Source organism: Monodon monoceros, unplaced genomic scaffold (genome assembly GCF_005190385.1).
Source record: "Monodon monoceros isolate NGI ecotype Baffin Bay Population unplaced genomic scaffold, NGI_Narwhal_1 Super_Scaffold_12, whole genome shotgun sequence".
Classification (NCBI taxonomy): Eukaryota; Metazoa; Chordata; class Mammalia; order Artiodactyla; family Monodontidae; genus Monodon; species Monodon monoceros.
In genome coordinates this window covers 64692368-64709441 of record NW_021703768.1, presented here as the reverse complement: position 1 = coordinate 64709441, position 17074 = coordinate 64692368, and the positions used below count along the sequence as shown (strand labels likewise).

General features: G+C 42.6%; 1 protein-coding gene across 1 annotated transcript in view; it reads right to left on the bottom strand.

Moving 5' to 3' along the window:
• RASGRF2 (Ras protein specific guanine nucleotide releasing factor 2) overlaps positions 1-17074 on the bottom strand; it is a 228939-nt gene that overhangs the window by 24198 nt on the left and 187667 nt on the right. Inside the window, exon 19 of the mRNA XM_029218778.1 lies at positions 5136-5248. Coding sequence (XP_029074611.1) covers positions 5136-5248 — 113 coding nt within the window. The remainder of the gene's footprint in view (positions 1-5135; positions 5249-17074) is intronic.

Genomic DNA, 17074 nt, shown 5'->3' with positions numbered 1-17074 from the left:
TCCATTTCTTCATGGTTGTCCATTTTATTGGCATATAGTTGGTTTGTAGTAGTGTCTTATAAACCTTTGTATTTCTGCAGTGTCAGTTGTGATTTCTCCTTTTTCATTTCCAACTTTATTGATTTGCATCCTCTCCCTTTTTTTCTTGATGAGTCTGGCTAAGGGTTTATCAATTTTGTTTATCTTCTCAAAGAACCAGCTTTTAGTTTTATTGATCTTTGTTATTGTTTTCTTTGTTTCTATTTCATTTATTTCTGCTCTGATCTTTCTTTCTTTCTTTCTTTCTTTCTACTAACTTTGGATTTTCTTTGTTCCTTTCTCTAGTTGTTTTAAGTGTAGGGTTAGATTGTTTATTTGAGATTTTTCTTTTTTCTTGAGGTGAGATTGAATTGCTATAAACTTCCCTCTTAGAACTGCTTTTGCTGCATCTCATAGGTTTTGGGTCGTTGTGTTTTTGTTGTCATTTGTTTCTATGTATTTTTTTATTTCTTCTTTGATTTCTTCGGTGATCTCTTGGTTATTTAGTAGCACACTGTTTAGCCTCCATGTATTTGTGTTTTCTACAGGTTTTTTTCCTGTAATTGATTTCCAGTCCCACAGCATTGTGGTCAGAAAAGATGCTTGATATGATTTCAATTTTCTTAAATGTACTGAGGTTGATTTGCCCCAAGATATGATCTATCCTGGAGAATGTTCTGTGGCACTTGAGAAGAAAGTGTATTCTGCCACTTTTGGGTGGAATGTTCTATAAATATCAATTAGATCTATCTGTTTTATTGTGTCATTTAAAGTTTGTGTTTCCTTATCTATTTTCTGTTTGGATGATCTGTCCATTGGTGTAAGTGGGGTGTTAAAGTCTCCTACTATTATTGTGTTACTGTCAGTTTTTCCTTTCATGGTTGTTAGCATTTGCCTTAGGTATTTAGGTGCTCCTATGTTGGGTGCATAAACATTTATAATCGTTATATCTTCTTCTTGGATTGATCCTTTGATCATTATGTAGTGTCCCTCCTTATCTCTTGTAGCAGTCTTTATTTTAAAGTCTATTTTATCTGATACAAGTATTGCTACTCCAGCTTTCTGTTGATTTCCATTTGCATGGAATTTCTTTTTCCATCCCTTCACTTTCAGTCTGTATGTGTCCCTAGGTCTGAAGTGGGTCTATTGTAGACAGCATATATGTGGGTCTTGTTTTTGTATCCATTCAGCCAGTCTGTGTCTTTTGGTTGGGGCGTTTAATCCATTCACATGCAAGGTTATTATCGATAGGTATGTTCCCATTACCATTTTATTAATTGTTTTGGGTTTGTTTTTGTGAGTCTTTTTCTTCTCTTGTGTTTCCTGTTTAGAGAAGTTTCTTTAGCATTTGCTGTAAAGCTGGTTTGGTGGTGCTGAATTCTCTTAGTTTTTGCTTGTCTGAAAAGTTTTTGACTTCTCCATTGAATCTGAATGAGATCCTTGCTGGGTAGAGTAATCTTGGTTGTAGCTTTTTTTGTCTCATCACTTTAAGTATATCCTGCCACTGCCTACTGGCCTGCAGAGTTTCCACTGAAAAATCAGATGATAACCTTATAGGGATTCCTTTGTATGTTATTTTTTGTTTTTCCCTTGCTGCTTTTAATATTTTTTCTTTGAATTTAATTTTTGTTAGTTTGATTAATATGTGTCTTGGTGTGTTATTCCTAGGGTTTATCCTGTATGGGACTCTCTGTGTTTCCTGGACTTGGGTGACTATTTCCTTTCCCATGTTAGGGAAGTTTTCAACTATAATCTCTTCAAGTATTTTTTCAGACCCTTTTTTTTCTCTTCTTCTTCTGGGACCCCTATAATTTGAATGTTGGTGTGTTTAGTGTTGTCCCAGAGGTCTCTGAGATTGTCTTCGATTCTTTTCATTCTTTTTTCTTTATCCTGCTCCTTGGCAGTTACTTCCACCATTTTGTCTTCCAGCTCACTTATTCGTTCTTCTGCCTCAGTTATTCTGTTATTGATTCCTTCTAGTCTGTTTTTCATTTCAGTTATTGTGTTGTTCATCTCTGTTTGTTTGTTCTTTAGTTCTTCTAGATCTTTGTTAAACATTTCTTGCATTTTCTCAATCCGTGCTTCCATTCTATTTCCGAAATTCTGGATCAACCTTATTATCATTACTCTGAATTCTTTTTCAGGTAGATTGCCTGTCTCCTCTTCATTTATTTGGTCTTGTAGGTTTTTACCTTGCTCCTTCATCTGTGACATATTTTTTTGCTGTCTCTTTTTTTCTTTTTTTTATGAGTTGGATTGTGTTCCTGTCTTACTGATTGTTTGGCCTGAGGCTTCCAACACTGGAGTTTGTAGGCTCTTGGGTAGAGCTGGGTCTTGGTGCTGAGATGAGGACCTCCGTGAGACATCACTCCGATGAATAGTCCCTGAGGTCTGAGGTTCTCTGTTAGTCCAGTGGTTTGGACTCGGATTAAAGTATATATTTGAATGATTTTTAAATTGCATTCACTTGTTTATTTATTTAATATTGTTGTGCAATATTAAATTAGTTTTTTTTAACTGAAGTGTAGTTGATTTACAATATTGTGTTAGTTTCAGGAGTATAGCATAGTGATTCAATATTTTTCCAGATTATAATCCATTATAGGTTTTTATCATTTTTTTTATCATGTTATTATCATGTCTTTTCTATAGATAAGGTAATGAAGCCTAAGGGAAGTTGAGTTTGACAAAGATGTAGCCTGGTTTTACTTGGGCTGTATTGGCTTGATGGCAGAAACTATTTTTCCCAAGAGCTACTGTCAGTGCTTTCTAATAATAATAATAACAACACCTGTAGCAGTAATATGAGTACTAATTATGTTTCAGGCATTGTGTTAGCCTCTTTACACGTATAATATCATGTGATTTTCACAACAACCCAGTGAGGAAGGTATTGATAGCTCCACTTTATAAATGAGGAAAATGAGGTTGAGATTGATTAAGAAGCTTGACAGCTATTAGTGGCTGAGTGAAGATTTAAACCTGTGACATCCTGCAAAAGTTAGAATCAGACTCTGCTAGGTGTTACACTCCCAGGCTGTACCATCCACTAAAATTTCCATTCCTTATCAGTCTTACACTTCTAATTCTCAGGTCACTTACTCAGCAAAAATAATTTGTACATCTTAAGCCTGATGAATAATAAAGACCTGAGATGGTAAGTAATTTTCATCTGAAGTAGTAGTGCCAATCAGCTGAGTTCTGAGCTCACCTGCGGGTGCAGGAAGAACGTGCTCAGGATTGATTGGTGATATCTGGCATGGGTGCTGTGATGGGACAGGCAACATGAGGGCCTCAAACTGGCCAATCCTGACAGCCTTCCCCAGTCTGAGCCCCACCCCACTCCCATTTCCCTGCCAGCTATTTAGTCAAACGTCCCTAGGGGCACACACTTTCAGAACCTAGCTTTTAATTATCAATGTTTTAAATACAAGGAGGATAATCAACTGTTCACATGGAGAAAAGAGGAACAGCAATCACTCACAGATATGACCACTCATCCACCGATATCAGGCTTTATCTGAAGATGTATTTAGAATTTTAAAATCTGAAAATAAACATAGTAACTGAGTCCCTAAGCTCACTTGGATGTTTCATAGGATGGAAAAAGTGACAAAGGCTCTTAATAGTTTCCTAGGGTTGCCCTAAACAAGTACAACAAACTAGGTGGCTTGAAACAATAGAAATTCATTGTCTCAGAGGCTTGAAGTCCAAAGTCAAGGTGTCCACAGGGCCATGCTCTCTCTGAAACCTGTAGAGGAATCCTTCCTTGCCTTTTCCCAGCTTTTGGTGGTTTTCCAGCCAATTCTTGGCATTCCTTGGCTTGCAGCTGCATCACTCCAATCTCTGATCCATCTTCACATGGGCTTCTGTGTCTCTCTCTGTCTTCCCACGGGCATCTTCTTATAAGGACACCACTCATATTGGATTAGGTGCCTGCCTGCCTCCAGTATGACCTCATCTTAACTAAGTACATCTGCAATAGCCCTATTTCCACATAAGGTCATATTCTCGGGTACTGAGGGTTAGGACCTCAACATACTTTTGAGGGGGACACAATTCAACCCATAATAGCCCACAGAACAAAGAAGGGTCTGGCTATGGGATCTTGAGCTAATGGGACTAAGAATGACTTGTAGGCCAATTGCTAAAATGTTACAGACCAAAATCTTGCATTGTTGCATCAGGGCGGGGCCTCCAAAGGCATGGTGGATTGAGCTAAATTGGACTCCCCTCTACACACAAACATTGTGGATAACGAAGAAACAACAACAGAGTTGAGCATAGGAGAAAGGAAGGGGTCTTTCCAGAGGTTGCGAATGAAGAGGGAAGTAGAAATCAGAACGGTGAAGGAGTACCAGGCCCTGGCAGATAGGGGCTGGGCTTTCCACCCCGTGTAGGGACAGACATATAGTGAGGTGGAAAGCTGTAACTGAAATGTCCATACAGAGACATGGATGGCTGCCCTCTTCACGTAAAGTGGACTGGAAAAAATCCACCCATCTGTTCGAGAAGCTATAAGAAAGTTTGTTACCTGCTTGGATGCTTGGTGTAATGACAGACACAAGCAGCCTCTAGTGGGAAACCTGAAATACAAGACTTTGTCAAACTGAAGTGTGGGGTCCAAATTTATACACCCTACCTGATGTGGAAATCTCCACCTAAGAAGCTGACGGTAAAATTGGTCCAGGACCAGTGAAACAAGCTGAAGAAAACGCATAGCTGCTCTATGACGGCACATCCACAAGCCAGGTGCACAAGACTCCCACAGAAACACTACAACCCCGCTCATAAACATGAACTTGTAATAGACACTTAGAACCCACATGAGGAGAAAACACCTCTGCAATGCCTGCTGGACCTGCAGGAGAGGATCTTCAGGCTTTTGGTTCTACAGTAAACCACCACCTGCCCACACAAACAGGAGCGATTGTACTGCACACAAGTTATGTCACCCAGTCTGGAGTCTTCCCGAGGCAGCTTTCCCAGTGAGGACAGAATCCCTGCTGCCCCTCAGGAGTCTAATATACATCCTTCTGGTTTGACAGGATCTTATTTTCTACGAACACAGCACAAATCAACCAGTGTGATTAATAGGCACCTACAATTGCCTTTACCTCAGGATATTCGCTGTGGCTTTCCGTTCTTGGGGAAGAAGATCTGGGTCTCGCAAAACTTCTTCTAGCAAGTTTAGGACATTCATCTTTAGTTCGTTGTTGAGTTCGAAATCCTATAAAATGAAATGGAGCTTTTTAAATTTTAGTTTTGAAGGGTTTAGCTCCATGACACCATTCCTCGTGACAAATTTCTGGAAATTAAAATGTATGGGCCCTAGACCCTTCCCCCTCCAGAGATTCTGACTTAATTGGTTTGGGATGGGGCCCTGCCGCTAGGCTCCCTGGGGGATAGGAATTCCTCAAAGAGACATGTGTGCCCCTTAGCCTGGAACACTGCCTCCCCCCAGGTTTATTTCTATTCATCTCTCAGCTCTAGGAGGGGATATACTTTCTCCCAGGAGCCTTCTTAAGTTGACCCAGTGGGACAAAGAGCTTTTCCTTGGTGTTCCTATGGTACAACCTATCATAACTTACTGTACTATAAGGGCTGATTTAATTGTCTGGTTTCCCATTGGTCCATGAGTAAGATCAGTAACTGGGGCATAGCAATAGCTAAAGAAAAGATTTTTGCAAGAATAAAATCTGTCATTTGGGCAGTGACTTGAATGAAGAACTTCAGTACAGGTATGCTAAAGAATAAATGATACACACCAATGGGGCCGTGTCAAACAAACACAGGAGTGAGATTGAAAGGGTACCCACCCAGCAAAGTTGGCACCATATGAACACCAAAATGATTAATGAGAGTAATAAGTAGTAGGCACCTGAATCAAAACCACCTGCAAGTCCCAACTGATGCCCACAAACAAATACATAAATAGAGAAATACATAAAGAGGGTAGAAGAGAAAACTATTCTTTACAGTGGACTTCCAATAAATGCAAAGGAATATAAGAGTTAGAAAATCACCATTTTTGACCAAAGCAGTAATAACGGATCAGGTAAGTATCATGAATAGATGCTGAAATTTATGGGGAAACAGAATTAATAGTGTCAGAGTACTCCTCCCACAATGCTACCGTTAGAGATTATTTATTATTTACAAAGGAAGAATCTGACAGATGCCACCTGAACCAAGTGATCAGAGTTGCCATCACCAGTAATGGAGCAAACCAACATCATGGACCCACTAAGGTAATGTTCCATGAAGAATCATCACTTAGTATTTTTGCCCTAAATGCATAATCTCGCACCTGCATTGTGAGGAAGCACTGGCCTGCACACCCCAAAAATGTTAATGTCATCAAAGAGAAACTGAGAAACTGGTCCAGTTTAAAGGACACCAAAGGGACCAGAGCTAAATGCAACAGGTGAGCCTGGATTAGATCCGGGATCGAGGGGGAACTGCTACACAGGGCGTTACTGGGACAACTAGCAAAAACTGAGTCAGAACTATGTACTAGTTGAGAGCATCCTATCCATGTTAAATGGTCCTGAATTTGATTATTTTGCTGGGGCTGTTTCAGAGCAGGTCCTTGTTCTTTGTTGGGTTGAGGGGAGGACAGAGAGAATGTGAGAGAGAAAAGGAGAGGGAGGGGGAACACTCATGTGGTAAACATGTGAACTATTAGTGATTCCAGATGTGTATCCGTGCACTTCGTTTAATTCTGACATTTTCTCTTGATTTGAAAATTTTCAAAGCAAAAAGTTAATAAAAAGGTAAAGTTGTAGTTCTTTTATTACATGCATTCTCATAAAATACCAACAGCATACTGGCAGCATCCTGGGATTGTCAGGTATTCAGAGGTGAGCTGAATGCCGCCATGACTTGCTTTCAAGATCTGACTCTGACAGACTATCTTTGTACATGCAGGCATGAGGGTTTATTTTCCCTCTTATATAAAGTTACCCATTATAAGTACATTTTAACTTTAGGAAAAGTAATTTTGAAGCACTGACACTCTGCATTCTTTTAAATGATTAGAGAGAATATTGCTAATTGCAATGGATCCAATAAAAAGAAAACAGCATAATTTTACTATATTTAGTAAATTAGGAGCATAAAGTCCATACTTTCACAGATTGTAGACAATGCAAAAGTCTCACTTAACTTGAATATTTGTGAGCCTCAGGATGGTGGAGAACAGTGTCATTCATTTTTCTCAATATTTCACTTTCACTGTTTGACAATCAGTACCATTTCTTAGAGAACAGGAGCCACTAGGGCCCCAGGCAACACCTTCAGTTGATATGTTTCCCTAAAATTTCACCTACTTATTGTCCAAGAGCTTCTTGGCTATTGCTTTTCTTTTAAAATGTATGCGAGGAGGAGAGAGTAATACCTTGCTGTTGCTCTTTTCCTTTGTCTGTCCCCACCCCCCAGTTTCAAAGGTAATGGGAATGATGTTTATAAACAGTTAATGATCTCACCTACTTCAATCTTCATGCACTACCAAAGGATTTCTCGGCCACCAGGAGTCTTTGCTTAATGGATATTTGATATTTATTACTGAGATGACTGAATCCTGTTGCTATGTTGAGTCTCTCAATGATGCAAATAATCTGATTATCATAAATGGATTAGTGTGAAGGACATCAAGCCAGTGTTTGGACCTTGCTGGGGGTTAATTAGTGGTTTAATCAACAAGCATCCCCAAGCACCTACTGTGCCCCAACCTGGGCTCAACAGGAGGAATGCTTCTGAGACCCCAGGAAGGCAAATTCTGTGAAAGGTCTTGTTCAAGAAAACAGAATGTAATTTGATTATTCTGAGCTCTGGGAAGACTAGCCTAAGAGAGGCCTTTGCAAACTTGGTGAAATCTGCCCAGACACTATCCGAAGCACAACAAATGGTTACAGGTGAGTGCTCGCTTTGCTGAGGATGTAGCTAATACGGAGTAGATTAGCTAATGATGGCTGAGTATGAAATGTAAGAATTCTCACTCATAGTTTTCCTTTACACTTGCACAGGCTTTTATCACGTTCAAAGTGACCTTCTGTATATGATTTCAGCTCTTCCTCAGCCGACCCAGGGGCAGGTAAGGCGGGAAACAAGATCCAAGTTCACACCCGGGCGGCTGAGGCTGACAGAATGTGATCACGTGGGGTGAGATGAGGCCCACGAGGACGGGGCCGCGCGGGGACAAGAGCACAGATCTTTCCACCTTACTTCCACCCGCGCTTCGCAAACTGTCACGTGCCCATGAATCACCGCAGATTCCGGTGCAGCAGGTCTGGAATGGGGACTGACTCTAATTTTCTAACGAGCTCCTGGGTTTTGCTGGTCACACTTTGAGTAACAAAACTTTGCCATTAAAAACAATTCATGCAAAAAACAACTCCTCAGAAACTGATAACAATCTGAATCCTGTGATGTACAACCTAGAACGTAAATCTTTCTTTCTTCACCAGTGCATGTAAAATCCAGAATTGGCCATTCAAAAATCCCTGTTTAAAAACATAGTACCTACTACTCAATGAAAAGAAATCTGAATCAGCTAAAAGGCACTTGCCCTATTTAAACCCAGAGGTCGATTATTCACAATAAGTCTGCCTGACCGCCATTTTGTAATTATCTAGAATCTCATTTTTGGCTACATTTCCCCAGGTCCTGAAATGGGAAACCAGAATACTGGGTGGTGGAGGAACACCGGCTCCTTGGCAAAGTCAGAAACCAAGGCGCCCACAAGGTGGCGCTCCCGGGTCGCCTGGCTCGTCGGGAGTCGGCAGCGCCTTCCCCGGACCCGCGGGCGGTGTAGAGCGAGCCGGGCCCGAGCCAGGGAGCTTCGGGGTAAGGTGAGTGAAGCCCGCAGCACCCAAGAGGGCCTGCAGTTATCCCAGCAACAGCTTACTTAGGTTAGTTTTCGTTTTCCAATTCATCAAGCAGGGCTGAGGAGGCTGAAGACCGGAAAAAAGAAACCACCCTGTTTTCAAAGAGGCAGAGCCCAGAAAATGTGAGACTTTTACATTTCAGTCTCTAAACAGGAGACTATAGCTCGTGTTCTTTCAACAATTACTGAGCACCTCAATACTTAGGGCTCTGGGGGAGACACAGAACAGCCAACAGAAGTCTGGGCGAATGGAGGAGATACTAACCAATGAAACACAGGGAGAGGGGCTTTAAGAGGGGGGGCATCTCAGGCTTCCCTGGTGGCGTAGTGGTTAAGAATCCGCCTGCCAATGCAGGAGACAAGGGTTCGATCCTTGGTCCGGGAAGATCCCATATGCCACGGAGCAACTAAGCCTGCGAGCCACAACTACTGAAGCCCGTGCGCCTAGAGCCCGTGCTCTGCAACGAGAAGCCGCTGCAATGAGAAGCCCGCGCACCACAACGAAGAGTAGCCCCCCCGCTTGCCGCAACTATAGAAAGCCCGCGCACAGCAACGAAGACCCAATGCAGCCAAAAATAAATTTATCAAAAAAAAAAAAAAAAAGAGGGGAGCATCTAAAAGCAGGTGAGACCCTGGCGCCTGATTGAGTCTTAGGAGAGGGGCAGGTCTGGGAACCCCCTGTAAAGAGGTGACAGCTTAAGCAGAGTGTCCAGGAGTGGAATGTGGCACACAGCAAATGCTTAGGAACAAAACGTTACCACCCGATGATGCAAGAATCCTCCTGGAGAGGTAAGCTATTGGGACATAAGGATATTTCACCAAGATTTTATAGACTCTACTCAAACACATTCAAAAATGATAAGGAGAGTCAATATTTCCCCTAGGTTAGTGAACAACTCCTGAAGTAATTATCATAACTGAGACTTAGTGAGAGTTTGCCGCACGCTAGATGATACTCTAACCGCCCTATTATCTAATTCAACCCTCAACAGCAACACAGTTACAATCATTATTATTTCCATTTCACATTTGAGGGAGTCAAAGTACAGAGAATCTAAGTATCTTGTCCAAAGTCACACAGGTAGCAAGCGGCAGACCCAGGACACAAACCTGGGCAGTGTCAGCTCAAGCCTGAGTTCTTAACTGCTACATAAGGACTCTCCAGAAACACTGGTTATCAGTGAAGGGTCACTGGTGGCTTGGGCTGAAAGACACATCCAAACAGTAGCTGGTTACCGTGCTGAGCCTGCAACTATCTCCCACCTATACTAACAACCATTTGAGACACAGATCTTGAGACTGAGGTTTGTATGAATAAGACTAGACTACAGAACAGAAAAATCATCTGTGAGGCAATAAGTCAGATTCTCTGGCACTTTAAAAGTAACCCCTGTTGATAGTTTAGGCACCTTGGAAATTACCTTCTTTCTTTCAGGAGAGCAGGGTAATAATTATAATATACTACATATGGCCAAGGGAACTCTAGGACATTGGGAAAGGCTGATTCAGTAAACACGGTTTGAGGGTAAAGAGAATTATGAGAGTAATTTTCTCACTGTAATCAGTACAGTGTATTCCTAACAGTGGCCAGAGTTTTTAAAAGGAAAGTGGAAATACTGCAGAGTGGAGTAAAACCCCATACATTTTAATACCTAGACTGAAGGACTCATAAAGAAGGGGCTTAGGATGTGTTAGGCTCAAAAATAAGAGCCTAAGGTTTGACTTAATGATTTTCAAGAAAAGGAAAAGCAGCCTGTTTCCTGCCTTCTTGACTACAGAAGCTGAACATTTTAATTGAAATTGTGATGTAGATTTAGGTGAGATCTGGACCATTTTGTCAAATGGGAAACTGAGGCAAAGATGCTGACCAATCTTCCCAAATCTGTGCAAATCTACGATCTCCCCTGGATGTTAACGAACTAAAAATAACAAGCCTCTAAACCAGTGTGGTTTTCTGCTCTTCTGGGGAGGGGAACCTTCCTTTAGAACTTTAATGTCGACACCTGATCCCAAGGGGGATTGTGCTGGCTGAAAGCTGGTATGGCGGACCCTGCCCATCACCTGCCTGGCCTTGTCTACCTGCCACCGCCCTGGTTTGCCCACCTTCTCACCACCTCTGGGCAACCCTGACTCTGAATTGGGGTTTTTCACTGGAAAAGTGAACAGTAGGGTTTTCCAGCATTTCTCATCACCAAACTACAAAAATATTTTAACCACTATAAAATTTGGTTTTGTCTGCACTATAGAAAGAACAGCCTGGGACTTCCCTGGTGGTCCAGAGGTTAAGGCTTTGCCTTCCAATGCAGGGGGTGCAGGTTCGATCCTTTGTTGGGAAGCTAGGGTCCCACATGCCTTGTGGCCAAAAATCCAAATCATAAAACAGAAGCAATATTGTAACAAAATCAATAAAGACTTAAAAAAATATGGTCCACATCAAAAAAATCATTTAAAAAAAAAAAGAAAAGAACAGCCTAACTGAAAATTTTAAGGAAGGGCATTAAGTTTGGAAGGAAACCCTACAGAGCAATACCATAGTAATTCTAAACCTTCCAATACCTGTTCAACACTTACTAGTTATTAATTACTCATAAGATTTAGAATCTTCAAAGAGGGACAGGATATATAGGAAATGGGTGCCTGACCATCATGTAGGAGCTTATTATGTACCAGGAAAAGGTAGTGAAGTCCAGATATAATTAAACCCCAAATTTGGTAAGCACGGGTGCTCCTGGTGGGCCCTCCAATATTTGTTGGATGAATGGATAAAAGTTCCTGGGAAGGGTTCTTAACTTTGAGACAAGTGGTAATAAGCTACCTAATTCTTCTTAAACTGGCAGTTTGGGAAATTAGTTTAGCAGATGTGAAGTGGGAGGCTACGAGGAGAAGGCACAATGCAAAGTGTGGAAGCTATGTCAGAACAAAAATAACTGGGAAGAGGCAAATGGCAATGAATGACACCAACTCAGAGAGAAGGAAAAAGCCATGCAGAAAATCATTTGTTTGATCATTTTCTAATAAATGACTCTGGACGTGAATGACTTGCTAAAATTCAGCCTCTAGACCTGAAGAGCTGTGTGTATAAGAATTTTAAATATTGCCCTACAACCTTGAAATCAGATAGCTCCCAAGCTTACATCTTTAAGGTTCAAAAGAGAATCAGCCTGTTTAAAAAGCATTTATCAGAAAAAAAGAGAATTTTTCCACATGCTGTGTTTTCCATTGGTTTCTAGATAGGTGGTTAATTGATATGGATTGTAGCTTTCAAGACAATGGCAAGGATTGGAGGGAGAAAGAAAAGTTTGGAAGGGCCTGGGGTTTTTTTGGTTTTTTTTTTTTTTAACATTTTTATTGGAGTATAATTGCCTTACAATGGTGTGTTCGTTTCTGCTTCATAAAGTGAATCAGCTATACATATACATATATCCCCATATTTCCTCCCTCTTGTGTCTCCCTCCCACCCTCCCTTAACCCACCCCTCTAGGTGGTCACAAAGCATGGAGCTGATCTCCCTATGCTATGTGGCTGCTTCCCACTAGTTATCGATTTTACATTTGGTAGTGTATATATGTCAATGAAGGACCTGATTTTAATCCTGATTTTATAACCTTCTTAGTTAATTAATGCCACATGCCAAGAAAATTTAACTCGAATAAAAGCTTTAGGAAAATGCTAGAATGTGTTCTCTAAGCTATGCTTTGTTCTCCCTTCCTGGATTCATGAGGGGAAAAAACTGATAAACAGCTGGTCGGTTTCCCCCACAGAGAAGAGACTCAGAGTCATAGGAATGTGGTAGAATTAGAACCTTTGACATCCATCCAGAGAGAAACTTTATACCAGGAGATGAAATATAGGTTGGTGACAGACTTGGAGCAGAGTGGAGAGGAGAGAAACACAGAGAAAATGGCAGCAGGTGAGACAAAAGCTTAGACCCGAATGAAAAATTTGATGTAACAACGTTAAGCGGGCTCCTTGGAGTCCTAAGGTGACTTAAAGTGATGGAGGGTTGCTAGTCCTGAGGACTCGACTGCACGCCATGGTCTCCAGAAACGCTTCCAAGGTCCAAGAGTGATTATGAGCATGCAGAATGCAAACTGGGAAAAATGAGGACCCGCCTGTGGCACTTTCATCAGAAAACTCTTACAGCAGAGATAAGAAGCTATCAAAGTACATAAAATCCCATGTGTGCGTCTCCACATTTTCTCTGTCAATAAACTCCATCCACAAAAGGTTAAAGAATCCCACTAGTTCTAAAGGGAAAACTAAATTTCCGTCTCAGCGACTAATGGAAACTGAAAATAAGTTCCATTTAAGACGCTGGCTTCTTAAACTCTTAATTCTATTTCACACTGACTTGAATAAATCCTGTTGTAAATGTCTTGCCAAGCATTTTTTTTTTTTTTCCAGTACGCGGGCCTCTCACTGTTGTGGCCTCTCCTGTTGCGGAGCAGAGGCTCCGGACATGCAGGCTCAGCGGCCATGGCTCACGGGCCCAGCCGCTCTGCGGCATGTGGGATCTTCCCGGACCGGGGCACGAACCCGTGTCCCCTGCATCGGCAGGCGGACTCTCCACCACTGCGCCACCAGGGAAGCCCCATTGCCAAGCATTTTTTAAAAGACAAGCATGGAAAGCTTAAGGAGAGTTTAAAGGATAACAACAGGGATGCATAAAAGATAAGAAAAAGCTCTGGTAAGCAGTTCAAGGAACTAGGATCTTCTTACTTGGTTGTTTGCTTGGACCAGAGAAAAAGAGTTAGGATCTGTCTTCAAGATTAAAAAAAAAAATAATAAAGAGAACCCATATTTATCAGATAATAGCTTCTTATATATTATATTTTCTAGAGCAATTTGACAAATCATTCTTTTCTGCAGAAGAACCCCATACAGATCATTAGGCCAATTTTACAAATTTACAGTCAGCACATACTGGAATCCAGACTAGAATTCAGGTTTCCAGATTTCTCTCCTCACGTGAGTCCTTTTTGACCCAGAAATTAAAGTGAAATGTGATGCTCTTCTGAGCAGAGGAGAGAACAATGTCAAAAACAACAACACATAGGTGAAAATAAGTACCAGCTATGTGTCCAGGAAATCAGTAGGAGCCGAAAGGACTTTAAGTTGCTGTCCTAATTAAACTGAAGACAGCATTTCCTATTTCATTTTGGCTGCCTTTGTGGGAAGTCTGAGCTTGTGAACAAACGCTGGTTTGTACCTGGTGGATGTTTGAGATTTCATAGCTTAGACATTCAGAGGTCAACGGTGTTGGTGTGGACAGCTAGAAGCAAATGGGGACCAATTAATAAGGACGAGGCTAATATAAAAAGTATGTGGCCCACGGATTATATTCCCATTTGTTGATTTTTATAAAAGCATTTGCAAGGTTGAAGCAGTAGATGACTAATTTATCATTAAAAATAAATTTTTCATAGCTGCCAGCATCTCACATTGTGACTGAATTCTCTCTTCTTGTTCCCGGCATCCCCCCCCTGCAAGAACCCACTGGCAGGGGAAGGCCCAGAAGCTCCTTGTACTTAGGGGCCCCTGAGCGGTGGGGCTGCATCCCAATCCACCTGGGATAGTGAGGGACTGTCTGGGGTACCGAGGCCTGGAGAATAGCGGGGGTTTTCTGACCTGTGACCGTGGACAGCACCAGCCCCAACTCCTGCCCTGGCCAGTGACCGGTGGAGACTGGTACACAGGAGCCTGCTAATCACTGTCTGAATGCAGGAGGCACTGCAGTGGTTTCTGGAAGGGAGAAAGAAAGGGCTCTGCCCCCCATCAACCTTTAGCAAATACAAATCCTTTGTCTAAGTGACACAGAGTCTAGGATGAAAGTAACTTTTCTAAGAGAAGACTCAGAGAGGGGAAGCAGTGTCAGTGCTAACAAAGATACGCTCACTGTTTTGAGTCAGAAGTAGCTTTTTACTTTACATTTTGAGTGGTTTGCATCCCAAGCATTGGCCGGAGAGATGGGGAGGCTGTGAGATTGTTGGTTAAGAGCCTGAGCTGGGCAGCCAGCAGCCCGGGTGCGAAACCTGGTTCTGCCACTTGCCACCTGCATCATCTTGGGCAAACTGTTTCATCTGCAGCCTTCAGTTTCCCCACCTACAAAGCTGGGATTATACCTTCCCTCTCTCAAAAGGCTGGAGTGAGGAGTAAAGGACTTAGTATTTGAAGACTGCTTTAACAATACAGTATTGTTAAAGAATGTTTTGAAAACACTGGAAGTCTGTCATTCAGAATGCATCCTCAGAGAGGAAACTGCCTTCTAGGTGGGGGGTTAGGTTTTCAATTTCCCATAAAGGATGGTATGTCCCATACTGTAACTAAGACAATCTCAAACCTCAGGCTGGCCCAGAGATCATTTGCCTGGAATCCCATCACCTCTCCTCCTAGCTCGTGCCAGGGACACATCTCCCCTGGGAGTGGACATTGGGAAATCTCATCCAGCTGTGGTGAGGATTTGGGAACGGGGCGTTTGTAAAGTTCTGGGCATCTTCAGGAGTGTGAGGTCAGGAAGCACCCACGTGTGGCAGACAGTACTGTGGACAGGGAAGCACTCTTTCTCCTGAGAGAGCTCCAAGGTCAGGCAACCCTACTCCGAAGGCTGCCTTGTGAGTGGAAAGAAGATCTGTGGCCCAAGAGCAGACACTAGGCAGTGCATGTGGACAGGGCAAGTCCTCCACGGCAGACTGGTAGGAGTGAGTATAGACAAGAAGGGGGCTGAGCCCGAGGAGAGGACAGGGCTGGAAGCAGGCGGAGAGCTGTCCGTCGAGGCGATGGGAGCTCAGTAGTTGGTTCTTTTTTATGCATTTCATTCTCCCGCCCACAACAAAAGTCTGTACTGTGCTTGTCCTGGCCCAACCTCCGTTTCAGATTTGTAGCAAAGGATAAACCTGAACTTAGTGCTTTAATCTGATGCCGGATTTTGTGTTTTACTAAGCAACGTCAACAAATTAACAAATTTAAAAGGGCCTCTGTCATCTGTCAAAATAAGAAACGGGAGATGAAACGATAAACTCCCATTTTAGGACACCCTGATCCCTGAGGTCTTTGAGCATACTAAGCACTGGCCATCACAGCAGCACCCACTTTTCTGCCTCAATAAGCCAACAGGGCATGTTCTCACTGTACCGCTGGCCTGGGGCTGCAGGCCCAAACCAAGCCTAAGGATGCTCATTGTACTTTCTTACTGGGAAAAAGCCATCAACCTCTCTGTCAGATTTATAACCCCAACACCAATGTTACATAAAGGTTTTGCTTTTGTCTACATAAGCCCAGTATGGGTGTGTCCCTCTTCAGCAGGCTCATTGGGGCCATAGCGGGGACCATCCATCAGGTTCCTGCTTCCGAGGAACGGGGCACTGCAGGGGAGTGTGGAAAGAATTCTGAGCCAGACATCAGAGCTGGGTCTGGCTCACTGCTGAACTTCTGAGCGGCCTGGAACTGTGCTTGTTATTCTGTAGCCACTAGTCATTCGGGGCCAGAGGCTACTACTCTGGATGCTACGCACGTAGAACATTTCCACCACTGTAGAAAGTTCACTGGGCAGTGCTGATCGAAACTCCCTGAGACCTAACGGCTTCACTGGTCAAATAGGGGTAATGGCATTTTGTCTGAAAGCCTGGGTTCAGCCCAGATGCACCCTCACAGGGCTCTACCAAGAGCAGCCATCTGTAGTGTTCTGAGCATCCACCTAGAACAGTTACTCTAACAGGAGTTACCTTCCGTAACCCCTCACAACCACAAGGAGTAAGTAGTACCATCCCCACTTTATAGAAGAAGAAATGGAGGCCTGGGGGAGCTAAACAGTTTGCTCAGCCACAGAGCTGACACACGATAGGGCAGGGTTTCAATCCAGGCAACTCTGACTCTGAAGCCTGTGCTCTTACCCACATCATCCTGCTTTTCCAACAAGATTCTGAAGGCCCCTCTGCTCGGGATCCATGGAACATGGACAGACGGCCTGGGTTCAGCTCCTACTAGGATTTTTGGAGGCGTAAGAACTTTCACCTCTGCTGCTCTGAGTGACTACAGAGTGGGGCTGTGAGGGCTGCTAATTCCTGTTTTATACCCCAAACTACATTTATTTGTTAATTGTGTTCAGAAAGTATTATAGAATATATTTTTTCAGGTTATATAATAATATTTATTTTCCGTTTAAAAGATTAT